At 36.6% G+C, this 26,918-nt stretch overlaps 3 protein-coding genes across 7 annotated transcripts in view; all 3 read right to left on the bottom strand.

Moving 5' to 3' along the window:
• The window catches only part of LOC122811830 (homeobox protein Hox-D3-like), a 1,090,053-nt gene extending 1,063,135 nt beyond the window's left edge, over positions 1 to 26,918 (bottom strand). For 2 of the 5 annotated variants that reach the window (XR_006366294.1, XR_006366292.1), the window contains exon 1: positions 26,579 to 26,689. The gene's annotated coding sequence lies outside the window, so the exon portion shown is untranslated. Of the gene's footprint in view, positions 1 to 26,578 lie in introns of all 5 variants that reach the window. The other 3 variants (XR_006366293.1, XR_006366291.1, XM_044083942.1) reach the window with 2 other exon arrangements.
• Positions 4,350 to 6,565, bottom strand: HOXC5 (homeobox C5). The gene is made up of 2 exons (XM_044083947.1): positions 5,764 to 6,565; positions 4,350 to 5,059 (listed from the first exon to the last, which is right to left on the bottom strand). Exons 1-2 carry the CDS (start codon positions 6,203 to 6,205, stop codon positions 4,845 to 4,847), a joined length of 657 nt encoding a protein of 218 aa, XP_043939882.1. The 5' UTR covers positions 6,206 to 6,565; the 3' UTR covers positions 4,350 to 4,844.
• On the bottom strand, positions 9,622 to 11,745 carry HOXC6 (homeobox C6). The gene is made up of 2 exons (XM_044083946.1): positions 11,215 to 11,745; positions 9,622 to 10,556 (listed from the first exon to the last, which is right to left on the bottom strand). The coding sequence occupies exons 1-2, from the start codon at positions 11,612 to 11,614 to the stop codon at positions 10,255 to 10,257; spliced, it is 702 nt and encodes a 233-aa protein (XP_043939881.1). The 5' UTR covers positions 11,615 to 11,745; the 3' UTR covers positions 9,622 to 10,254.

Below are 26,918 nucleotides of genomic sequence, written 5' to 3'. Positions count from 1 at the left end.
ACGCAAGCTTCTTGCATTCAACTCAAGTTTATCTTGCTTTAATAATTTAGTGGGGTAGTGCATACCTTAGATGACAATCTACTTCTGCTGCACTGTAATATGCTTGAATCAACAAATTGGCAGTAGTGTATATGTCACGGGACGTTGTATATACTGTGAAACTCCTTTTGACCAATCAGGGTCACATTAGACACCCACTGGATGACATCGGACCCAGGGATGCAACACATATACTGGCACCAAATCAAAGAAAGTAACAATGTTAGTAAATGGAAACACTTGGTGTATTGAATTACCAATAAATCTAGTAGCTTACATAAATACATACACGAGTGATGCTTGGAAGCAAATTTACGTCTCCACATAGTTTACATAAATACATACATGAGTGATGCTTGGAAGCAAATTTATGTCTCCACATCGACCGCGTGTGTGTGTGTGTGTGTGTGTGTGTGTGTTTCGTCTGCTTCTACAGCCACAAAATGGCTTAGAAATAATCTTAAAATAGCATAGCAATCATCAGCATAAATAAGATCGCCTAGGGCCACCTTTACCCCCAGGAAGGTTGTCAAAAGTCCCCTTAATGTGAAAAGTAAATGTTAATGTGAACAGTTTTCCTTAATTTGTTACTTCATCGTACTGATTTGTTCACCTATGGGCAACACAACTTATTTAACAAGATGGAACTTAGGACAGACTTAAATATTCTTGACAACGCACACAATGACTCGTATGCTGGCACCCACTTCAGTTTAATATTGTTTGCTAATAGAACAGTCCAATTTTAGACTACATTGTGATCATCATGCAAAAAGAGACTCACCAGATTCAAACGGGACTAAATTCCCTATGCAGTGTTGTCAACAGACATCGCAAACGGTCCACACTGCAGTAACACACGAGAATCTCTTACAGAACGCTTCATATTAGTTCACAATTTATAACCAGATATAAAGGTGTATGAGGATCGCGCGCGCACACACACACACACACACACACACACACACACACACACACACACACACACACACACACACACACACACACACACACACTTTCTTTTTTCTTTTGGGTAGCAAGGGCCCATGACACTCTAAATAGAAATTTTGATTGCTATTTATCTGAATAAACCCCAAGTCAGAATCTCAAATACAACGTAATGACAACACTTTCTGATGTCCATTCACATGCAGTGTGAGTTTTCTTGTGGGTAACTCTTAGCGAATTCATACCACAGTGTAGACAGACATCCCCACCCCCACCCTAACAACAAAGCTATAAAACTCTCAAGACTTTTTTGGGGGAAGAAGCAGTAAAACTAACTTACCAAATACAGTCTTGATACATTAGGAAGCTTTCCCTGAAAGAACCTAGTCCCAAGCGCGGTAGTCCACATTAAACGCAATGTCCCACTGTCCCCGCGTTAAGGGGGAAAAATCCAAGCAGCTGCGATGGTGGACAGTCGAGATTATATATGATGTAAATATATTGTGGGTTTGTCAGCTCCCCCAAACCATAAAACTTACTTTAATGGCATCACGTGTTCTGCACTAACCACTCAGGGCCTGCGCTTAGGGCTATCCACATAAATAACCTTCAAAAGTTTTAAACTACTAAATTCGCATACAAACAATGGGTATGTGGCCAAATGTTCTCATTTGAAGTGTAAGGGTTTGGCTACTAGGTACTATACATTTTTTCCAGTGGAAACATATCCAAGTTCATTTAGAGCTCTGATTGAGGGTATTACAACTACCGCTGGCAATGCAAAGGTACTTATAAAGGTGAGTGATCTCTTTTTCCTTCAACCGGTAACTTCTTAAAAAGTCAGATTCCAAAGACAACCAAGGGGAGGGACGTGTTCTCAACCTATTTTACTTTATCGAGAGCCAGCTACTGTATTTTGTATCATACCTTCACGCACATAACACAGTTCTTACGGTAGGCCTGATAGATAAGCACCGATCTCTTCGTCATTAAGCTAACTGAAGTACTACCTTTTGATAAAACAGCTTTGCAATATTAAACTCATCTGAATAGGCTTTACTCTGAAAGGAAACTCAAATCTGTGAGTGTAAGACCGCTATGACTTGGGGAGTTGTGTGTGCATATATTAGTATTAAACAAAACAATGGCGGCACCTTTGTAGAGCTGAGGCACCGAGATACAAAAAAGACTAAGGGGAACGAATGCGTATATGCTGTAATCACATGCAATACGGTTGGACTTAGAACATATTTTGTATTTTACATTTCGTTTAACATGGCTTTCCACATTGCAGCCACGACATGAATCACTCATACGTATTAATTTAGCCTTAAGACAACACTGTTAACATTTAACTTAATGTTACACTGTTGTGTGTGTGTGAGAAAGAGAGAGGGAGAGAGAGAAATATTTGCTTAAACTTTCTAAAACGGGTAATAAAGTTCAGTATACGTTTTATTACGCATGACCGCCATTAATCTTAACCTAATAGTGATCAAAAGTTTGCATCGTTCATAAATGTACTGTATTTGCACAAAGACTGTGATGATGTTGCAGAAATATCATACTTCCAGAGTAAAAGTGTCCTTCTAACTTACGATTATCTCAAGATTCCAGATGACCAACATGGCCATTAGTACATATTTTTTAATCCTTGAAGCTTAATTCAGGCATTGACTGAAAACAGCACAGAACCTATTTTCCTCTCTTCCGATTTTATTTTTTTGTTTTCTTTTAGTAGTGCCTAACCCCCACCACCACACCCACACACTATATGGACGCACAAATGGCTACGGAAATAGCTCATTGTTCTCTTTGTGTAGAGGAAATGTTATAAAACTTTTATTGAACCCCTGACTTTTTCGTGACATTTGCTCTAACTCTAGAGCAGACCATCGTGTAATTGATGCGGACTACAATGACTTTGTGCCGTGCACACGCTGCGCGCCCGCGTACCTTTTTGTGCACGAGTTATGTGCAGAATTTGCACATTGGAACTCATCACTTTTTGTTAGATTAGACTATAAATTCCTTAGTAAGTCAAGCCAGTTTGGGTATTGGAAGTTCATTTCATAAAAAGCATAGATTTGATGTGGACAAATGACGCGATGACATGACACACAAGATTTAGAATAACTCTTAAAAGATGCACTGATAGAAATATAGAAGTGAAAGGACAGCATTAGCTCTCATTTGGGAATGGAACCCAAGACTTACAACATGCTATGCTTGACGCGGGCCAACAAGAGCCTCTGGCCAGGTAGGTGTTGAGTTGCAACACAGAATAAAAAACAAGAATAAGGAATATGAGAAAAAATAGGCCTAACATAACTGCAACTGTTAGCATTTAATGTTATTGTTGTTGAAATTTCTCAGATACTTCCTGGTGTAGCTTTCATTTTACACTAAACATGATACCAGTCTTGTTTAATCCTAGAATATGTATGGTACACCTCATACACTACACCTTTCGTCTTAGTTCTGCCAAGACTTTCATTTGTTACTACTTTAATTATTCCACAATGTGTATAATCCATTTCATGAAAATGAAACTGCTGGGCGTCTTAATGCTAACATAAACTTGCAGGGAATTAGTATCTGACACTCTTCGAAGCTTACGTAAACATATACTGAATGACACACACACACACATACTTATTGACAATAGAAACGTCCGTATGTCCTGTCTAAGCTGCGTCTTTTAATAAATTATATCTGCTAAGCGTGATTTAGATAATTACAGCCTTACCGTTTAGAAATGCAAGGAAACTAGTGAGTTCAGTTAATCATATCTATCACAGAAATAAAAACGTTGCCTTCTAGTTGCGAATGTCCAAATCAAAGCCTATAAAGCAAATATCCAGAAACATGTGCAGAGTTGTTTCCAAAGTTTACTTTAAACCATAATGGAGTTAGAGCAATTCCCCCATTCAAAAATCAATATATGTTTATTTATTGCTTCCCCACCAAAAAATGTTATTGTTTTCCTTGAGTTGAATAGTTTTACGCTGAGGTGGGTGCACCAACCTATAAACAAATCTAAACTTAAAAAAATCCGCTTCACAAAGTCTGTTTATCAGTACAAAAGTGTTATAAAGACTGAAAACAGAGTTTGTACTTGTTTGGTATGCACTTCTTCCTAACCCTCACCATTCGGGCAGACCCACACATTTAATGTAAAACAAGCGCAAGCATCTGTAAATAAAAGGAAGCCTTTACGAAAACACGTTCCTTTCAGAGAAATGACAGTGCGACGAAACTGACAGAAAATGCACCAATGTTATTTTGCAGACATTGTGATCAGATTCACTGAATCTTTCATCAGACAAATACACGTGCACACCCGTACGCGCGTGCACATATTCCAGCACATATTTTAAGCTTTATTAATTAAGGGGTGCGCAAAGTAAGAAATGCTTCCTCAAATGAACACAGTATGCAAAACACTCATTAAATAATACACAGTTCTGTATACATAATGCACTTAAATACAAGGATCCAGCAGGACAGGAAAGCCTTTAAAAAGAAAGAAATGTACGTACATAGAGACAAACACAACCAACATTTGTTTGGCAAAAGCAAGTTACTGACTGATACAAAAATGCCTAACTCATATTTCCTTGTTTCAAAAAGTGTTGTAAACCGTAACAGTGGGTGTCAATGATACAACCAAATTTTGAATATGAACCTTTGTACAAAATCAATATTTGCATCAGATGAAGACTTTCCATTTAAACTACTAAACATGGGTGTACTTTCGAAACTGTTACAATGCGTGTCAAACAGTTAAAAACATAAATAAGTGCGAAGAAAGCAATATGCTGCACAGTCTCTTGACAGTTCTTCCACCACACTTCTCAGATTGATTCTTTGCTTTTCAGTTTTGTGTCTTTCTTCCATTTCATCCGCCGGTTTTGAAACCAGATTTTGATTTGTCTCTCATTTAGGCACAGATTGTTAGCAATCTCAATACGCCTACGGCGAGTGAGATATCTGTTAAAATGAAATTCCTTTTCCAACTCCAGCGTCTGGTACCTTGTGTAGCTGGTCCTGGAACGCTTCCCGTCTACATCTAGACAGACACACAAACACACACGCACACATACACACGCACACGAGACGGGAGACACAAAATAATAACAAAAAACGTTAGAATCGTCCACGGTATGTCAGAAGTGGCTCGTACAACTTTTTTCACAGACATGAATGAAATTCTGATTCAGATCAATTAACTTGTTTCCTCTGGGTGTAAGATTGCAAATATTAAAATTAAAAAAAAAAATACCTATTTAGAATCAGACCCAACATTTGTACGATTTTTAGATTACTGGTCTAATGATGCGAACAAATTAAAACAATTTCAGCATGCATAAAGCTGTTTTTACTATCACCGGGATGAAAGAGGAAAAGTGACTCGTATTACAAGCCAGGGTGTCAAATCCTCCTATCCTAAAAAAAAAAAAAAAACTTCCGCACGTATTTACTTTTTAAACTCTATTGACTTGACGATTCAATAACCACTTGATACATCAACTTATTTTAGTATAGGGGAAGCCTTGATTATAGAGTTTTATGGCACATTTTCCGTCTATCACCCAATTACGTCGTCATAAATTTGTGCGCTCTCAGCCTCCAAGCCCCTCACTGGACAGCTTTACGAGCAATTGATGCCTTGGTCGTAAAATTTATGACATTAGTTTTTTTTCCCATTTGCCCCTTATGGCCTATAAAACGAAGGTAAACCTCGTGAAGGAAAAGCAAAAAGTGAAAGTTTACCGTGACTCATATGTAGTTTCGTCATCCAGGGGTAAATTTGTGGCTGCTGCAACGGCTGCCCTTCTTGCTGTGGACTTTCTACCAGCTCTGCTTTGATCTCACCGGCGTTCTTAGATGTATCCTCTACCACTTCGCTCCCGGCTTTCTGGCCATAAATTCCTTGACTCATTGAACTCTGGCATTCTCTTTCAAACACAAGCCCGGAAGATCCCATTACTGAACAGGAAGAACGTTCAGTATCAGTTCTGGGTCTCGATAACTTATCCATTTCGCCGAGGGAATCTGAAGGACCAGATGAAGGGAAAGTGATGCTCAAGCCACTGTAGCAATACCTGGGAGCAGAAGCCTTAGTCACAGATCCATAATTTCCTAAATTTTGCATAGAATAAGCAGGGATATTTTGACTCTGCTTGTAGAATGATCCGGATACATAGGAACTCATTTTAAATAAACATGTGCCTTTTGATTAACCTTGATTTGTGCCCCTTTTGAAGTTCACGTTTTTTGTCTCAAAAAGCAGAATTTATAGGTGGAGATCTTTCTTTTCTTTATTGTACGTGGTCTGCCCAAATATGGCATCTTTAAATAACACCACGTGATTTTTCTGGCCAGTCATAAATCTGGGTTGATGACCCCAGGAGGTTATTGATGGAGGCCCGTGAAAAGTGTCTGATATGAATGCAGGGCAAATCTGAACCCTAGACTGAAGCGAATATACTAGGGCTACAGCGTCACCTGGTGGTCAAAATACTGAATTACTTGTAGGAAATTAGCCCACACCATCAAGTGTTCTATTTTATTTTTATTGTTAAGTTTTACTGTTTTTTTTTAATATTTCTTATACATTTGTTAAAATTCACTTGCATTTTCTTGTTCTGCTGATCACTGTATTAAAAAAGAAAATACATGTTCTAAATGTTCAAGATTATCAAATATTTATTTATTACTTTTTATGATTCCTGGTTTCTTTCACCAAACACCATAACATATAACATGGCTTTATGCATAATAATTTGCAAACTATACAGATTAGGTTGCATAAAAAAAGTATGCACGATGCACAACAACACTTGCACTGTTTTATTATTTCCTTGGCAAAAGGCAAACTATATATATATATATATATATATATATATATATATATATATATATATATATATATAAAAAACCATTAAAAGGAACTGGTATTTGTTTTTACAACAAATATTCCTCATCTGGATCACGTTCTGTGTACTTTATACATATTGACTGGGTAGTGACTGTTAAAAAATATTTCTGATCAAACGAGCTTTCTTGGCCATTACATTGCACTAAGGTAATGACACTAAATTAAATTAAAGGTAACATGCAAGTATTGCTCTGTTTGCTGCTGGGTTACAAAACACCCCCGGCCACACACACACGCACTCTCTTTTTCATGCTACAACTAACGCAGCAGATAAGGCTCGTAGACACACAGGTTATTCAATGTGAACTGCAGCTTCGTGTACAATGGATTTATATTAGCCGCTTGGTAAATAAACCATCACAGATAAATAAGTAACAATGCAATCACATTTCATAGAGCAAGTTTTTATTCTATCATCGTCATCGAACCATCAAGCCTGTGACATAAGCGTTTACAATGACTGTTGAATGAAAGTGTTTGAGTATGTCTGAGTGTGTGTGTGTGTGTGTGTGTGTGGGGGGGGGGGGTTGACTAGCTGGACTATACTAATACAATTGTTCGAAAGAACTTAAATATATTTAATTAGCCCCTGGATCTGAGTAAAACAGTAAGAGAGAACAGTCATATTCCAACTTTATTGTTGCCGTATACTGTAACTCTCTCGCTCTCTCTCCATATATATATATATATATATATATCCGAAATACAGCAGGCTTCATCCTCTGTTTATTTCTGACAGCTTGCTGTAATATAGTTTTACACGCTGTGTTTGCTGACACAGGGAATTGGAAACACAGTCGTAACCAAATCGACCATCAGCACTGTATGTAATGTATAGTAACCATTGATAGGAAATGGTACTGTTACTAAGAAATCAGGCTTCACAACATCAAAAACACAATTTCACGTGAAGTTAAAACAAAGATGCCAAACAGATTACAGTTCTAACTTACATTTTACAGGTTTAATAAATTGTTCCACCTCACCTCTAAACCAGAATAAGGAACATGAGACCTATTCTACTCATTAAATAAAATATTGTAACGACTGCATTAAAAACACAAGTGAAAGCTGCTACTCTAATGATGCGCCTATGTTTATTTTATTTTCAGTCTTACCAACGTTTGTCTCATAGTGCTTTTAATGATATCCCCCTTTCATGAAATCTTGTTTTCTTCAAAGTAAATAATGCAAGCACTGCATATGTAGAGTACAAGCACTGCATATGTAGAGTACAACGCTGTATCCAACTGTCTCTACACACACACACACACACACACACACACACACACACACACACACACATGCACACCACGGTGACTACTATACGGTACATGCATGTCAATAGTTTGGGGCCTAAGTTGTTTGTATGCCTTTAAATGTTAGTAAGTTTTTTTTCTCTACATCTACAGGAATGATACCCTCTTCCCGACTTATCTTGTTACAAGACTTCTTACACATACGAAGTGTAGAAGCAATCAGCGCTGATGTCTATTTTGCCTCTTTTTGTCTGAAACTCTTTAAAAAGCGTTGCCTATTGCAATACAGTTCACCGACCGGAAACAGTAAAAAAAAATCTTAGGTAGATCGGTGTTTAAAATTAGTGTGTATATATATATATATATATATATATATATATATATATATATATATATATATATATATATATATTTGAATACTAGCAATTCATCATAATTTCTAACACAATGTTGTAAAATATCTGCATACAAAATACCACACCTATAAATATCAATCATCTTTCACAAATCCTCTGTGTAACATTCCAATTTATTCCAGTTTATGCTTGTCAGTGTTTTTACTTCTATGAAGGTGAATGAATATACTTAATCTGCATTAATGTCTTGTGTAGAGCCACTGTCCTACACTTTAGCTTTTTTTAATGACGTCCTTGAACTTCATGTGGACACTTTCATGGTATCTGTCTACCTTTATTTTTTCGTTGTGTAGGTCTATGTTCTAGACAGGGGAGGCAGCGTAAAGGTACAGACGAGGCCAAAGCTACAATCTGATTCAAAATGTATCACATCAAGACATTTTCCCCTTTTCGTTTAGAGAGTGAGGCAAGTTTTAACATTATATGATGAGAAAATAACCCACGTGCTTTTGAATCCGTCATGCATTACTTCTCATAATTAATTTTTTCTGATTGTTGCATTTGTTGAGAGCTTTCCGATACATCAACATGCTTGCACTGAATGAGGACAGATTTGTCAAGTAAAGATTGCCAGGATGTATCCGAAAACTCTAGAAGGCAACAGAACCAGAACAGTGCTCTCTATCAATGTCTATATAGAGTTAAACGTCTTAGAAATGCAGGTATACGGCTACTACAATATTCTACACATATAAAGAGTGAAGCTCGCCAGTCTAATAAATGCTCCATGCGCATCTAGCTTCCATACCAAGTAGGAATTTATGGACAGATATTGTCTGCATTTATTTTGTTTTCTGCTTTGCATTGCACGCAAACTTCAATAATGCGTTGAGGGACAGTGGTCATGCAGTTACAGTAATGGAATAGAAGTTGTATCCAGTCATACCTTACTAAGAGAAATATTACAGGTTATTAAACTCAAATTTTGTTAAAAGACAGCAGCAAAGGTACAAATTCAGAATAAAATAGGTTCCACGTGTCTTTAACCTACTAGAATAAAGAAGACCGTTTCAGAAACATTAAAAATACAATTTTATTAAATAACACTTAAAGGCAGCTTGACAATAACTTTATACATTGAAAACAAAATAACGCTTGTCACTTGATTCAGTCACCGTAAACTGCTTTTACGTTGCATATCTAAAACATAAAACGTAACTACCACAAATACGCTGATTTATACATAAATGTTACATATATTTTAATATACATGAGTCAGGTAGTATGCAAGCATAGATACCAAGTGTTCAGGCTAAAATTTTATGATTTATTGGGCACCATATTTCAGGAAGAGACAGGAGCGGTCAAGGCTTTGACTGCGCAGAATCTGCTTACAAGAAACACTACCACCACTCTCTCACTCACACACACACACACACACGTTAAATCTCAATTGTTTTATTAAAAAAAATACATTTTACATAAACCTGAAACGAAATTAATGCAGTTTGAATGTCAGTTACATACACAAACAAATGAGATAAATGAAATGCAACAGACTTTTATTTAAAATAAATAAATAAAGGAACGAAAACACAACAAGAAACTTGGTGCATGTCCACATTTTGACCATATTTATGTTGCCAGTAAAAGTTGTGCCGATTATTTTATTACAGAACTACATAAAAACTGGAGAGCTGAGTGTCTTTCACTCCTTCTGTTTTTCTTCTGTTGCTTCTGCCTTGTCATCTTTCTCACTCATGGTTGCTGAAGCAGTTCCACTACTCCCAGACAAAGTTGGTGTGAGACTACTTTCTTTTTTCCATTTCATTCTCCTGTTTTGAAACCAGATTTTAATCTGTCTCTCTGTCAAACAAAGTGCGTTTGCAATCTCGATTCTTCTGCGTCTTGTCAAGTATCGATTGAAGTGGAACTCTTTCTCTAGTTCCAGGGTTTGGTATCGGGAATATATCTGGCGTCCTCTCCTCCTGTCCGCTCCATAGCCTACCCCTGCACATTCACAGAGACAGAGACACATTAGTAGCCTGTTAGCTCCTTAGGAACTATTTGCTTCGATACAGAACTTTTGTCTGTTCTCTAAAGGCAGTTTGGCTGCTTTCATCACTACGACAAAAGCGCAAACGTCTAATCTGCACAACTAAATGACGTATCATATGCAAGTTTTGCAGCACACGTAGTCTCCGTGTGTAAAGAATGCATACAATGGAATACTAAATGTTCTGCATTCTATGTAGCATTGGTTTGTAATGGCTTAACTAATAAGAAAGCGTTTTACTACTCCAGAATGGGATATTACAAATGCTTACGTTTAACTTTTGTTTACTTGTGTCTCCAAAGGGCAAACTAAACCTTATTTATGTAGCCTCAAAACTAATCTGAAAGCATGACAAGATAATATGAACATAATGCAACTCCAGCCATCCAAAATTCCGACCTCCACTCCCACCCCAACACGTAGGGGAATAAAACACACACACATACTAAAGTTTCAGGGAAGAAATCTATGGCTGTGACTTTACAATGTCATAAAAAGTATTGTTCTTCGCTTTCTTTTTACTAGAGGCTGCCATAAAGCTGACTTAGTATACTTAATGTATACATCCGGGCTGCTAAAAAGAAATTACAGCAGAATGAAAAGAAAGCTTACCACTATGTGAGTTCATCCGCTGCATCCAAGGATATATCTGAATGGAGTTTTTCTGTTCCTGGCTAATAGCCCTGCTTTGGTCGCTATTAAAATCTTGTGCAATTGAACTCTGTACACTGTGTCCTACAGTGTTTTGCCTGCAGCTAGGGAGCACGTCTTTTTCCTGGTAAAATGCGTTAGATCCGTAGTCATAAGGCCCTCGGCTGGAGCCAAACACAACATTATCTTGAGGAGAATAAAAAGGAGAAGAATAAAGCCTGTTCTGAGCCACGGCTGCTCCATAAGTAGAAAAATGCCTAACTGGGTCATAGGCAGTCGAATTCAGGGCCACGTTGGGGAGAACATCTTGCCCACTGGTTAAGTGGCAAGATAAGGACGGATTCGCAAAATATGAATTCATACCTTTCCGTACCCGGGTAGTATGATTTCTTTTAATATTTATTTCTGTCTCCAGTTTCTGGTCTGAACTAGATTGTTATAGGGACGGCTCCACTCCAGGACAGACAAAATGATAAAATCAGGTGACCTGATCTGAGCCAATAGGAAGCTAGGTGTCAATAAAGGGGAAAAATTGTTTTTGCTTGTGTTGATCCCTGGTTGAAAGTAAGTATAGCTTAAAAAGTAAAATACTGATTTCCCGATTAGAAAGCAGATGTGCTGAAGCAAGATAAAAGTCATAGAATCTGAAAATATATTTTAGAACTTAACAAACCTTTGGATTACTCTTGCCCGAACAAAAAAAAGTAACAAGGAACTGTTGGGTAAAACACAAACTGAATATAGTGTATTTATTTCTTCCATAAACACACAAACACACACACACACACACACACGAACTGTGGCGCACTTCACTGACGGCGAATCTTTTATAAAGGCTATGTGATTAAAGTACTGTAAACCTAAAATGTATTGCACCCCACTAGTAAGCCAAATGTTTATGTATAAAAGTATAACAAAAAAGTATTGCAGTTATGCGCTACATGCAACTATATTAAATATTCTATGTTTATCATGGAAAGTAAAAAGTGAAAAGACGTGTTTTTAAACGATCTGCAGGTGGAGAAGAGAGCCTCAGAGTCAGCAATGTAAGAAAGGTAATGAGAACCCAGCTTTTAAGTACCTGCATTGCACTTAACGTGCACCTTAAATACAGCAGTCAACTTTAGATAGTTTTAAATGTTACTTTGTGACAGTCTAAAGAAAGCAAGTAAAGTTCAGATATAAGAAGTACGGAAATGTGTAGCAAAGCAAACCTATTACAGCAGAAAAGGACGCAAAAGTTGCGGAGTGAATAGCTCACCTATAGCTCATTAGACCACTTTCTGCAAATGTTCACATTGGTCATCCTAATTTACCTACACGAGTACACCCCACAAACGGAAAACCGTATTCTCACTTCATACCTATTTCATTGTAATAACATATGAACTGAGTAATCATTTTCTAAAATCATCAAATACATGTTTATCTGAAATGGTATCTGTTGAATACGCCTTGCAGTTTTAGGCATCTCCTAACTTGTTTGCTGTGCTACTAGCGTTTTAGAATTTTGTTAAAAAAGTCCTGATCTTATCCATTATTGAACACACAAGTACATAACGTCTCAGTCTTTAGTTACGGAGACAGATGCACCTTTTTAAGCGATAAAACTGTGCACAATATTACAGTTATATTATTAAGCTTAAGAAAACAATAGTACCGATGATCGCTCTGCCTACTTATTTTTGACGTTTGTTTGCTATGTATGTTAATTTTCTGTATTTTCCTTATTTGAGCAAATGTACACAGCAAGAACATGTTATTTTTGTCTTTCTTTCTTTTTATGGGCCCTTTCCTGTGAAACAATACAAAAGAACCAAATTGCAGCAATAAAGCTATAAAATGAGTAAAACGAGTGAGTAACCTTTTAACACCCTTACTGCTTGGCTACTTCAAAAACGACCGCGGGGAAGTGAGGTTGGGTGCATAATTGTTGGTTTTATGATTCTTCTAAAAATCTTGATCTTTAAGTATGCTCAGCTGTCAGTTTTCAACCACTTTAGTTGTTTTTCACTAGGAAATCAGAAAGCATATAATGAATGTATTTTCCCTTTCCCCGAATCTAAGAAAACTTTAACGCCTGCCACCAAACTTAAAAGTAGTTTACTCGTTAATTGTTAGTCTGTATAAAACAAAAGTAGCTTACGCGTTGATTGTTAGTCTGTATACAGTTTAACAGTCACTATACAAAAAAAATAAATAAATAAGCCAATGTAGCTAGTTATTTGCAATGCCTTGTATTTGTATCACGTCGATAGACATATCGATTGTTAACTGACTTGCTCACGCTTTCAATGAAAAGATTGTTAATATAAAATGCTTTTGCAGTACTCTGAATATTTAGTATTTTCAATGAACGCCCAAGCTACTAAGCTACGTGTGTGTGTGTGTGTGTGTGTGTGTGTGTACACACACACACACACACACACACACACACTACTCTTTATAAACACGTTTTAAATGTAGTTTTTCAGCAGGTGGGTAAAAGCATACTATGTAGGCAAACTGAATCTGTCCTTGTGGCAATACATAAAGTCATGTAAAACGGTAACTTGTGTTCAAAATGTTAACGTTATCGCTGGGGAGGTTATCCCCCACTAACTACTGACCATGAGCCATGCCTATAAGGATACCCCCCCCCCGAATTGAAGAGAGAAAATATACATAAAAATACCGTGGTTTAGTTTAAGTTTAGAAATTATTGTTTTTTTTGTTATTAAGGGTGCTTTTTAAACTGTATTTTGTTACCAGCTCATTGTGTATAATAAACACTGGAGGAGCAAGGCTTTTTAATTAAAACTGGGGACGTATCTATTTCATACCTGCCTTATGCGAATTATATTGTTCCACCCCACATTCTCCAAAATTATTTGCATAAGGTACTGCCAAAGAGCTACACGGCTACTTGCCGCATGAATCTGGATCGATCAATCCATCTGTCTTATCTATCTATCTATATATCTATCTATCTATCTATATCTGTGTGGGCTGACTGTGCATGTGTGTGTACGGATATATACCTGTATATAGTTGTTGAACAGTAATTATTTTCTTAAGAAGGTATGGCTCTGGTTTGAACAATGAATGGATATAGGACATATGCTGCAGGCCTTTGACCTGTGGAAAGATCTGCAACATGAAAACCGTAAACAAACGTTGCAGATTATATTTCTATGAAAGAAGCCAACCCCCCCCCCCCCACACACACACACACACGGTGCATTTGGCATCTGAGAGCGTGTCCAGCAAAACGATGCATTTATCTATCACAGCTCGCATTGTTCTGCACGATGCATTTACAAAACATCACTGTTAATTAATAATACAACCTGTGTTTGCTAGAGCAATACATTTGATTTTTTTGGGGTTCTGAATAAATGTAGTTTTCTTGTTCTGAAAGCAGAAACTGCTATTTGCTATTTCGAAACAGCAAAAGACAATGGACCGCACATTCCAATATGTTTTTGGAATTAGTTTAAAATGACTCCTGTTCGCTAAAACCCACTCTCTGTACATAGAGTGTTACTGTTGACGTCAGTAGTAATGCTCATGCCGTTAATGCCTGTAAAGGAAATCTGAAAGTTCAGAGGACAAAGAAATATTTCCATGTATTCGAATCATTTTCTATATGTTTTGCAGGGATCTGAACGAACTAGTGGTTTGGAATGTGCAGTTTAAAGTAAAAGTCAAAGCAACATATAGGCTCAGCAATCTTTTACTACGTCACGAGCACGAATAATTTGGTCACTAATACAAGTAAATGTCTATATATTTAAAGCAATCGAATGAACTTTTAATAAGTTATTAAGCTGGCGCACATATTGGTGCACTCCGGAAGTGCATGGCATCTTGGAAAAAATGGTGGAAATGGAAAGACACACACATGAATTACTACATCGGGCTTCTAAATAATAAATAAATAAAACATAAAAAAGAGGAGAGGAGTTAATTTCGGGCAACATTCAGATATACGGAATGATAGTTTCTCTTAGTTTTCATTTCATTTTCAAAATTAATTGTTTCATGTGCTGGTCATAACAGTGTTCCTGTTCCTTTTCTAACTGACTTATCTTGTTTGGGTTTTTAAGAGCCAAATATTTGTCCCTGAAGTTTTGTCTGGACCTATCAATAACAAACATATTTTTGTCAGATTTAGCACTCACATTTATTATATAAACCGTATTAAGTATATGTAACATTCAGTTGAACGTGTTCATAGTTGTGTGTCTTACTTTAAAATTAACAGGACTTGCCAACAATAAATTAGAAATTACTGCTCCTGAAATGCAAGATTACTGCTATTGACCAGACATACATGCACATTAAAGCGTGGATGAGTGAATGAATGAATGGAATGGGAAAGCAAATATATAAAGCTGATATTGTGAGAGGATGTGAGGTTCTACGGATCCATTACAGAATTGATCGAGTTTTCCATCTCATCGAAATGATATACAATACTTTTGTTAGTCTCTGTTCTGATTGGCTTTGCAAGCAGAACAAACGTTTGGTATGAGTTGCTTTTTAGGAGCAGGCCTTTTCAATATACTCAAAACATAAGCATACTGAGCGTGCTGAATACCCCTTTTTTCCGCGATATCTCACAAACATTATGATTGAAAGAGCACACATAATGTTAAGAAACTAAATTAGTGCCGACTGTGTAGAGCTAAATATGAAACATGCTTATCTCATTTTTTTATCAGTGGCAAACGTTGAAATAATATGCTCCTGTTGGAGGCGTACAAGAGGTAAAATTCTGAGGTCCAAGAACTTTTTTCAAATGGCAGTTGGGTGGCGGGGGCAGTAGTAGTATGAGATATGAGTATACGCATTTCTGGCTATCATTATTCAGGACTTCTGATATTGGGGATAGCTGTACTCTCCTCTCCCTCTGCCTCTCTCTCTCCATCACACACAAACACACGCACAATGCAAAATAAAATAAGCAAAAGCCGTACTTTCATTTTCATAAACAGAACGTTTGAGCAACAAAACAAACGCAAATCTATGAGGGAAGGTGTGTGTGTGTGTGTGTGTGTGTGTGTGTGTGTGTGTGTGTGTGTGTGTGTGAAAGAGAGAGAGAGAGAGAGAATGTGTGACGAGGTGCGTGTTTCAATATGCGTTTGTGTATCTGTACGTTACTGATACTTCATGGTTAAGTCTGACTGCATTAGTTATTTGATAACATTTACAGAAATTAAAGTATACAATTAGATAAACTGATGAGATGAAAGTATAAGAACTAAGACCTCATTATTATTTACTAAACTTGCCTTTTCCCACCCTGACACCCAGATTCTGGGACTCTTCCCGTGCCGAACTCAGAAGCATATTTGTCTACAATAAGTTTAGAGACAGATAAAAGAGATCTGCTTCAACTTTCTTAAATATTCCCCCATTTACAAGTAATATAACAACTAAACTATGAACACCAACAGTTCTCTACTCCTTTTATCCAAAAACTGCGTCCTGGAATTCATTACTCTTCCCTAGCCCACTCCCAAATCACTCAAACCTGAACACTAACAGATAAGCACTGTTTTAACTCAGGCTGCAACAAATTGACTTTCGTTTCATCTGATATTATTGTTTTAGTTACTATATTAAGGAAACGACCTTGTGGTTTGTCCTTCCATCAATGTACTCATGTACTACTTATCTGTAAGCTTTTTTTCATTCCTGTTCTGTCAGTTACTGTACACCTGTACTGTTTTCGTAGCTGAACTGGATCCGATTTAGATCGGTCTACTTTGTTAACAAACATACATCACATATACATGCATAGGTACACACGGATGCATAGGTACACACGGACGTCCATACAAATGCACTCAACATACAAGCACACTTAACCACATAAATAAATAAATATAATTATTATTTTGTGACTGACATCATCTGATCACCTTTCTAACCTACCCTGGATTAAAAAGGCTGAATACAAAGCTGACTGCACGAAACATTATTCCTTATACCTAAGGCATGCCTGACATTTTCACTCAAGTGCTCTAATGAATTGTAGGGCTATTTGGGCCTAGCTCTTCCGACACACTTCTTTTCAAGTACTTCTAAATATGCAGACAGTTAAATGTTGAATGTCTTAATCCTAAAACACGTTTTATATCCCAAGTCTTAGTAATAAAATAACTTACGAAACTTTTATTCAGTCGACACTTTTAAATATAGTTGTCTTCAGTAGCCTGTTATTCATTTATTCGTTTATTAATTCATTTGTGTATTAATTTATTTCTGGTCTCACTCTGGAAGCTCCGAATGAGTTATAGCCCAATTTACAGGCGAGCCAGAGGAGAAAATCCCCATAAAAAAAACAACAAAAAAAAAACCAAAAAAAAAAAAAAACGAAACCATAAAAAGTAAACGATGTAAATACAATGTTCACAAGTACACAAAAGAGTATATTTCGAGAAATACAAAGGGAATAACTATTACATTGAAGAAGACAAACTACACCCTTCAGTTAATAAGCAAGGAACAGTTGCATAAATTGGCACATGGAATGCCTGTACAGTGCCAACAGTCTGAGATGCGGAGCGTTATTTTACCAGCGTTATCATTTTCGTAGGTTTGTCATTCTGCCTGCCATTAAATATTAAAATGTATGTGCTGTATGTTATTAATAAGTTATGTCTGTAAAGGGACTAGTCAGTGTAGATAACCATGAACAACTGTAATGTGCCATTCTGAGTCGTGTGTATTGCTGAAGTCTGAAGAGTAGTTGTGTGTTGCAGAAATTTGATAAAAGGACATAGCAGCAAATGCGTTGATGTGTGTGTGTGTGTGTGTGTGTGTGTGTGCGCGCGCGCGACTTGTGGTAGGGGTCGTAGAAGAAAAAAGGTGAAAAAGCTATTAGGATCAACTCACGTGTCTGCTTAACAAATACTAACATAGTAGTACTGTTTGTTCTTGTCATTCATTTTAGGACTGTGCCAGACAGAGAAGAAAAAAGGCAACAACTCACACACATGCATATACACCGTTACAAGTCACTTTGCAAAAAAGTCATTTCCAACCACAAAATTAAAATTCGTCTTCTCTTATTTATTTATTTATTTATTTAATTTTATTTTTTAGGCGTTTTGGAATATTGCCGTGGCTTCCTAACAGAATACCGAAAATCTCCAGTTCCCGGAACAGGTCTTCTGGTTACATGGAATCCCAATTACAATTAGATGGCCGGTTACTGCTTTCCAGTTTACGTTTGGACTCATAAAAAAAAAAAAAAAAAAGATTTCATTGCTGAAATCTCTATCATCATATGTATATTATTACTATTACCTTTACCTTTACTTAATGAATTCCACAAACATGAAAAATCTAAAAGCAGTGTGTCCTAGAGTAATTTTCAATGTTTCTATTAGATGAAAAGAGGAACTTGGGATAATACGACAGTAAGCAGTAATTTACGCATATAATTCCAGGTATGTAAGATAGAAGTGTGTGTAAACTATTTTTCCTTTGCATTTTCAGTATAATATTTGCAATCATCATGATACTACTTAGCTGCGGTTGAAATATTAGTTCTTGTTTTTACATTACACCCATTAATAAATGTGTTTAATAATGTTTTAATGTTTCTCTGTATAAATCTGTTAAATGTACTTCAGTGATTCTACATTAATGTGTTCTAGAAAATTATATCCAGGTTAGGACCATTTCCATGATACGGAATACTTCATCAATAGATAGACAGACAGACAGATAGACAGACATAGATATGCACTTTTTTTTTTACAAAACATTTTTATTTATTTTCAAAAGACAACGTTAAACATACAATGCAGGCAATGCAAAAATAAAATTATTTGTTTCCTGACAGAAGTGAAAGAAACCCTTGGGCAACGTAACAATAATTAATTTAATAATGCAAAGGAAATACGATTTTTGCTGGAAATTTTGATTAAACTGCAGACATTTGACTTAGCAGGATTTTGTCACATGGTGGCACTGTGTGTGTGTTGCGCAAGACCTCATTCAGCACTTAACAAACACCAATGGATGGCGGAATCATGCCCCCCCCCCCCAACACACACACCCTCTCTCTCTCTCTCTCTCACACACACACACACACACACACACACACACACACACACACACACACACACAAACTCTCACTAACCCATGTCCATTCTAATAAAACATTTTCCAAGGCAAAAATATAATTTTAATGAGGGCAGCAAATTGCTTAAAGTTTAAATCGAGGATAGCCATTGTTAAAAATAAACTTTTCATTTGGTCAGATATGTAGAATTCAACTTATTTTACCAACATGATCTTATTTTTAATTAAAGCGGAAAAAATCATAAAATGACCCCAATAAATCTTATCAAATATCTAATACTCATCAGGTTAAACTTCAGTTTTGCATTTAAAAAAGTAATACAATCATTCTTCTTCAAGTGTCTGTGCGCCATTTCCGGTTTTGAAAAATACTTTCAAATACATATTGTCATTGCACTAGACAGATATTTACAACACGTGTGTGTGTGTGTGTGTGTGTGTGTGTGTGTGTGTGTGTGTGTGTGAGAGAGAGACAAGGAGAGAGAGACAGGCAGAGATAGAGGGACTGTGTTAAATGTTAATCAACACATTTTCAGATTCATATTAAAAAACATTTATAGTATGATGATGGTGATGATTGTGGACTTGCATGGTTGTTGATTTTCACAAATAAACATTATGCGTGCTCCGTGTTAACTTTCTGTAGCATACCTCCTACTGCTTCAGATTTTCAGCGGCGTTCCTGATTTTATCAGAACATTTTGTTTAATCTGTCTCCACTATAATCGGAGATTTTTTTCACAGAATAAAAAATGGGCCCCAGGCAGATTTGGTGACTCTAAAGTGCCTATAACTATGTGTCCATCTGGTATGTGTGTGATGTGGGTGAAAAAACTTTCAGTCTTCTTTCATTTCCTACCTGTCAAGTAAACTCTATGAAGGAGGCTGGCTGTTGATGGGATCAATAGTCAGATGCAACTTAATAGAACTGGATGGATGGTCCTTTAGATAAGTAAATTAATTAGAGGTTCATAGGTAAGCAAGTACTGATCTAGCTGCCCTTGGCGGCCACTTCAGCCTATCCAATTCCCCTACAAAGACGAGAAGCAAACCCTATACCTTATGTTTGTGAAGTAAACTCCTTAACCATTGTGCTAACCTCTTGTGATGAAATGCTGTTACTATGCTCTGCTATATCTCAGCCCCGCAAATATGAAAACATTGAGCAAAAATTGACAACGGTTCTTAGCGATGACGATATTTTGATTATTTACTCATAAGTGTAGCTGCGCATTTTGCATTTTTTCTTGTATTGGAATTGTACTGTGGAAGATGAAGACCCTCTTTTTGCCGTCCACCTACCAATAACTCAATCAAGTAATCAACGCGTCTGAACATAAAAAAAAAATTCACTCAACATCTCCTCGACTGAGATGGAGTTGGTATAATAGTTAAGTTGTTTGCCTCACAATCACAAGTTACAGGGTTTGATTCTCACCTTTGAAAGAGAAAGTGGGTGGACTTAAAATGGCCCTGCAAGGGTAGTTAGTCTAGTACTTGCCTATGAATAACTAATATATATATATATATATATATATATATATATATATATATATATATATATATATATATATATATATATACTTCAGTATATCTATATATAGCTATATCCACCTCAGCGCCTGTCAATTACACTTCACTAAGACATGTTCAACCTCTTACTGCAAGAAATCTGGGTAAAGTGGAAAATAATGGGGGGGGGGCAAAGACCCAAAAAAAATAGGAACATATTTTAAATATTAGAAAGCTGACAGAATAACAGGTATTGTTTTAGCGTGTATTTTCTGAAGGATTTAAACTCTGAAACTGAAATGTGTGTCATTATTCAGTGACATCAGACCTCAGTGATTTGCCTGAAAATCATACATTTTATGAGGAACACAGCAAAAATGAGGCAATAATTTGGACATTCTGCAAAAATCTGGACAGTTGAGAGGTAGCCATGCATATCTTGCACCAATGATGCATCCACCCAGCAAGCTGTTTAAGTGTAGAATAAAAAGGAGAAAGCAAACGTTAAAAGACATGGACAGAGAAATGGGCAACTGCTGGGATAAGGCAAATGGAGTGTTGGAGACATTGCATGTAATTTGAAAGGCCAGAGTTGACGGCCTGGTGCATTTTAGGTAAGGAGGAGATAAAAGACATTAAAGGGGTGAGGGGTGTCTAGGGTGGAAGAAAGTCTAAGAAGAATGATGGGAGATGTTGAGAAAAGAGTATGGGGTGTGACGAGAGTGTCTAGGTTGCAGGATGTATGAGGAAGACAGTGCTTGGCAGTGCTAGTAAAGGAACAAAGCAGCAAGGAAATAGAACATGAGAGCAATTTTAGGAAGTACTGGAAGTATTAACCATAAAAAGGGTGGCACTGGATACAGACTATAAAAATATTTATGATATAACTACTACTTATAGTTACTGCCACTTCATCCGATGCACTGTGAATAATAATAGTAATAATAATAATAACAATAATAGTAGTACTAGTAGTAATAATAACAACAACAAAGTAATGTGGCCATACATATTAAAAACTGAACCATTCTATGTAATTAAACTAACAAAATATTTTTTCTCTTGAGTTTTGAAACAACACCAGCTCTACTGCAGACCGTCAGGTATAGAAGAGCGACTTTTGTAGCAGAAATCTTGCACTGCTATGTTTCTGCAGTAAATGGAGAACCACTGCCGAAAAGGAATACTCGCCCACAAACTAAAACAATGCAATAATGGATGTTCTGTAGAAATGAAAAAGTGATGCAGATAGAGGGATGGACAGATAGACAAATAAACAGGTAGACTAATAGATTACTAGAGATACACACACACACACATCACGTGTGTGTGTGTGTGTGTGTGTGTGTGTGTGTGTGTGTGTGTGTGTGTGCATACACGCATACATACGTGGGAGTACAAGAAAGTGCTACATTTTCTCTGTTTTGTAAATGTCTATTTTCTTCCAGACTATCCAAAATATGTTTTTATTTTTTAACATGAGTACAACCTACAACATTATTTTAATGATCCTCAAAATTATGTCTCTCCCAGCCACCACAGAAAAGTGGGTCTGCCCATTTAAAAAATAAATACATACATACATATATACATACATACATACATACGTACATACTATATACAAAATGGTTTAGCATTTCACGTTGCAGCCTGTGTATTTGGGATACAGCCAAAACTGTCTGATTGGGAAAATATTTTAAACCAGGAAACAGGCAAACCATACCAACAAATCATACAGAAAACACAGGCTGTTATAAGGCCACTTAATTATAATATGTTTTACTTACTTAATTATAATCATGCCAAAAATGCCAGCCACTTGAATTTGTCCAGTAAAAATATAAACAGCAAGTTTATAATACCTAGCCATATAAAATAAGTTGCATTGTAAAGTTAACTATAACAATATTGCAAACATTACAATGTTATCTTAACAATCTATAACAATAACTCGTATTGGAAGTCTAAAATAAACATACGGCAGTATAGCGAGAGTGCCAAATACCTAAAAATCATTTCACTTATCACATACAATTCACCATATGGATTAAACAATAATGAATGGACTGAAGGGCTATTGCGTAAGTATAGAAATTGGGTAAAGACTGTGTGCATGTTTAACATATAAACAGTGGTCTTTGAGCACTTGTAGTATGACCATTTTATTCCCTGTTAGCCGGGTAACATTAACGTTCGAGCATACATAAAACATCAGAGAGTTGGAGGGGCACTGCAAGATGATCCCTTGGGTGTATACCCTTACCATCTATTTATTTTTAACAAATTAAGTTACTTCATAAATTTTATGCTCTTTGTGAAGTTATTCCGTAGTCTATGCAAACTCGTAACATTAAACGCAGATGCATATATTGTACTGCAATTTGAGAGCTACCAAATGGAATTAATATTTTACCTTTTTTCACATGCTGCGAATTATTCGGTTGTATATTAAGTCTACGCATCAAAGGCAGGCGGAGAATAATTACATTTGTTTTATTTAAATGGTAAATCAGAAAAGAGGTACTGCTTTTTCAAGTGGCTTCAATAATGAAAAATTCTAGAAAAAAAGCAATGGCAACAAATAAGAAATCACACAGAACTGCGGCCCACGTTTCATTTTTTTATTGTGGGTTTACTGTACAGAGCTCTGGAGTGCCGTCTAGTCAGTATATGAAATGAACCGAGTAAAACTTAGTTACACTACATTTTTTAAAAAATGTCACCAGAAACTGGACTTTTGGGAATGAAAAGCCAAACTTCTCAAGAAGGCAAGCTTCTTCCTCCCGACACACACACACACACACACACACACACACACACACACACACACACACACACACACATTACTGCAGAGGCTACATGGTTACCCGACCATGATTTACATAGCTCATCATTGACTATTTTAGAGTCTAAAACGCGTTTACGCTTCTCTTGCGTAATGCAGGTGTATGTTACAACATATTCCCCATTAGAAGTGTACATTTGTATACATTTGCCTGTATTTACACCACTGGGGTCACAGCTGGTTATTAACATAATGTGTAAAAACTAAATTGTACAACATGGAATTGCACACCAACATTTTTTTTTAATTCTGAAGCTTTACCTGTGGAATTTACAGAACTACGTTCAGCACTTCATCTGCAAGACTTTACTGCCAGTGGCAGCTTGGGCCTGTCTTTTGTACTTTATTGTCTATAGCAGTGATTTCTTTAGAGTGAGACTACAGTAAAAGAGTGACTGAAACGAGAATAATTTAAAAACGTATAGCCTATAAAGCAAAGCAATATGATAATCAAGACAAGTGTGCATACACAAAGTAAGTAAAATACGTTATAAGCCATGTAGTAAGCACGTTGTAAATAACTAATACGAGCTGCACCCAGAACTACACACTAAAATAGTCCCGATTTCAGTCAGCAAACTCATTAACTTAAGTGTTTTTAATAAGAAACTACTTCACTTCGTAGTGTTAAATATCCACACACAATTCTCAACTGTGCAGGACTTTGCAGAATGTTAACTTTTTTCACGAATTAGTATAAGATTTAAATTACCCCGTGTACCCCTCCCAGTGTCCAGAATTCTTCAACAAAGAGGTTGAAATGTATATAGGTTAAGTATGCACATATTCCCGATGTACAGTATTTAAAGTTATACGATTCTTTTTATGGTGAAAACCTTAAGAAGTATGGCACGTTACAAATAATATGCAAGCAAGTCTATAGGCAACCAGGAAACAAAGATAAAACAAACCAAGAAAGAGGAGTCACCCAACTGCTAGGCCATGCATGGTAACACCACTCAATATTATTGCACTTAAGGTCAGAATAAGTTATACTTTATGCACTGTGAAACGTTTTATCTAGCTTTTATTTTGAATCAGTTTCTTTTTACTGGAAAAGAGTGAGAAAAATGAATGTATGAAAATTAAAATAAGGAAAAAATATATTATTATATGACGGTGATTTCTGTGGATTTTAAACTATTATGTAAACATTCTTAACTCTTACTGTACAAGCAATTCGAAAGATAGATACTGAAATGCCATAGCCATTTTGGGGACTGTGTCTGTGAAGTGAAACTACAGTAAATGAATGATGTTGTTTAACTAGCAATTAAGTAAACAATCATGAGCCAAAGAAGTTGGTCTTGTACACCTTGAAATATCTGAGCCATTTTAGCGATTCTGCCTTGAAATGTAGCACTGGTGAAAAAACAGTATTGTCAGAATTTTTTCATCACATGAAAGAATACCTCTCAACCTCTTGGAGCATGAAATCTGGACAAAGCCATAAATAATGGGGGTAAAGTCCTCAAATAGCGTTATTTTTAAAATACTGCTCTTACAAAGTTAGAAAGTTGATAGAATAACATGTTTTTGATTAGCATGAAGTTTCAGAAGTTTCAGAAGGGCATGAAGTCTGAAACTCAGATGTCTGTTATTATTTTCTGATTTCCATATTCAATGATTTTTCAATGGTTTTCCAGAAAACCACACCTTCATGAGAAACAATATGATGAGAACATACGGACATTCTGTGAAAATCTGCATAGCTCAAATGTATGCGTGAAGGGCGGTTTACATTGGTATTTTCATTTGTCCAGTCTTGCAATCTGAGATCGCCAAGCTCCTACAGTTTACTTAGCAGTACAGTGAAACATTCACACACACACACACACACACACACACACACACACACACACACACACAGCTCAACAATTCCTTGTCTACACCAAAGAAAAATTACAGCGAAGGACACCCTCCCAATTCTTATTATACTCGATAAAAGTTCGACAATCATGTGTACATTTTGCAGAGTTCACATAATTATCTAGTCATACATATTGACGCATGTTTTCTTATACTTCACTAAAGCGTTATATGACATTCACAAATATCACACATTTTAAAAAAAACGAAACAGAAAATTAAATACTGCAGACTGTATGCAGTAAATTGCAATCATTTTGTATAACCATCGTGTCATATCAACATTGGTCATTGTATAAATAATTTGCAATGGAATATGAAGCTCAGTCATTCAAAGGCACACATGCGTGGAAGTGTAATAGACGAGACTGTTCTGATAAATACAGCTAACTACAAATGACTACCAGTCCGGTACTTCCTAAAGCACACATTGTTCTGATAAACACAATTCAGTACAAGCAACTACCAGTCCCGTCTTCCTCCCCAAAGTGCACAAACACGTCAGGGTTCTGAAAAAAAACAGTAAGGGCAATCAGGCAGCCATTTCTTGGTGTGTCTTGTATTGCGCCTGTAAGCAATGTTTAAAACTATAGAATTACACTTATTTATATTGCAACGCAAAACAACTTAAAACACATGTGCAACCAACATTGTTTTACATTAAAGAGAGACAGTTCACGTATGACTGACAAATTCTGCATCAATACAGTAGGCCCCAAAAAGGCCCCATGCAGAGAGTGCTCTGCACGTTTACGTATTACACACTAAAAGTACTCGTCTGCAGTTCCATAATACATCACAACTACTGGTGCGGACTGCATGACATCACAGCCCTACTGCCGAGTCCCGTAGAATGACATTTGCGCCTGTAGACGCAGTACTGGGGAACACAATGGAAGACATTTCTTCCAGGTCTCTTTGCTCCCTGAGTCAGTAAACGATCCATCATTATCCTTACCACCCATTGCTATGAACCAATACTTAAACCTGTTAGCCAATAAGGGAAGGCGTACTCACCACCGGTGGCTCCCAAATCCTGTTTACGCTACATTCAGATCCAACGGAGTTTAACAACCAGAGAGAAGAAAACAACCATCAGTCTTAGCAAACAAGGAATTAAAATGAAATTAGAGGTATAACCCACGGTGTCTTCCTTCTCCGTACCCTTGAAATAAATGCATTGCCTTTTGCCTGTAGGGGTGGTTGCACTGCGGTACAGTCTTATCCCAGATGATAACAGAACTGCTTTGCTAAAAAAATCCTTAAGATATAGACAAAAATAATAAAATGGTTTGATGAAGCCATTCTCTGGCACCGGTTGGACTGTTGAGGAAAGGAATACTGCGAAACAGTCATA

The sequence above is a fragment of the Protopterus annectens genome, chromosome 9.part0 (assembly GCF_019279795.1).
Source record: "Protopterus annectens isolate FY-2018-M chromosome 9.part0, PAN1.0, whole genome shotgun sequence".
Lineage (NCBI taxonomy): Eukaryota > Metazoa > Chordata > Ceratodontiformes > Protopteridae > Protopterus > Protopterus annectens.
Note: the sequence above shows the minus strand (reverse complement) of the source record. Positions and strands in the feature narration are given on the sequence as shown.

Coding starts and splice junctions, on each gene's coding strand:
- HOXC5 (XM_044083947.1), bottom strand. CDS start 6,205: ATGAGTTCCTATGTATCCGGATCATTCTACAAGCAGAGTCAAAATATC. Junction 5,060..5,763: donor GAAACTACATATGAGTCACG/GTAAACTTTCAC, acceptor GTGTCTGTCTAG/ATGTAGACGGGAAGCGTTCC.
- HOXC6 (XM_044083946.1), bottom strand. CDS start 11,614: ATGAATTCATATTTTGCGAATCCGTCCTTATCTTGCCACTTAACCAGT. Junction 10,557..11,214: donor GCGGATGAACTCACATAGTG/GTAAGCTTTCTT, acceptor GTGAATGTGCAG/GGGTAGGCTATGGAGCGGAC.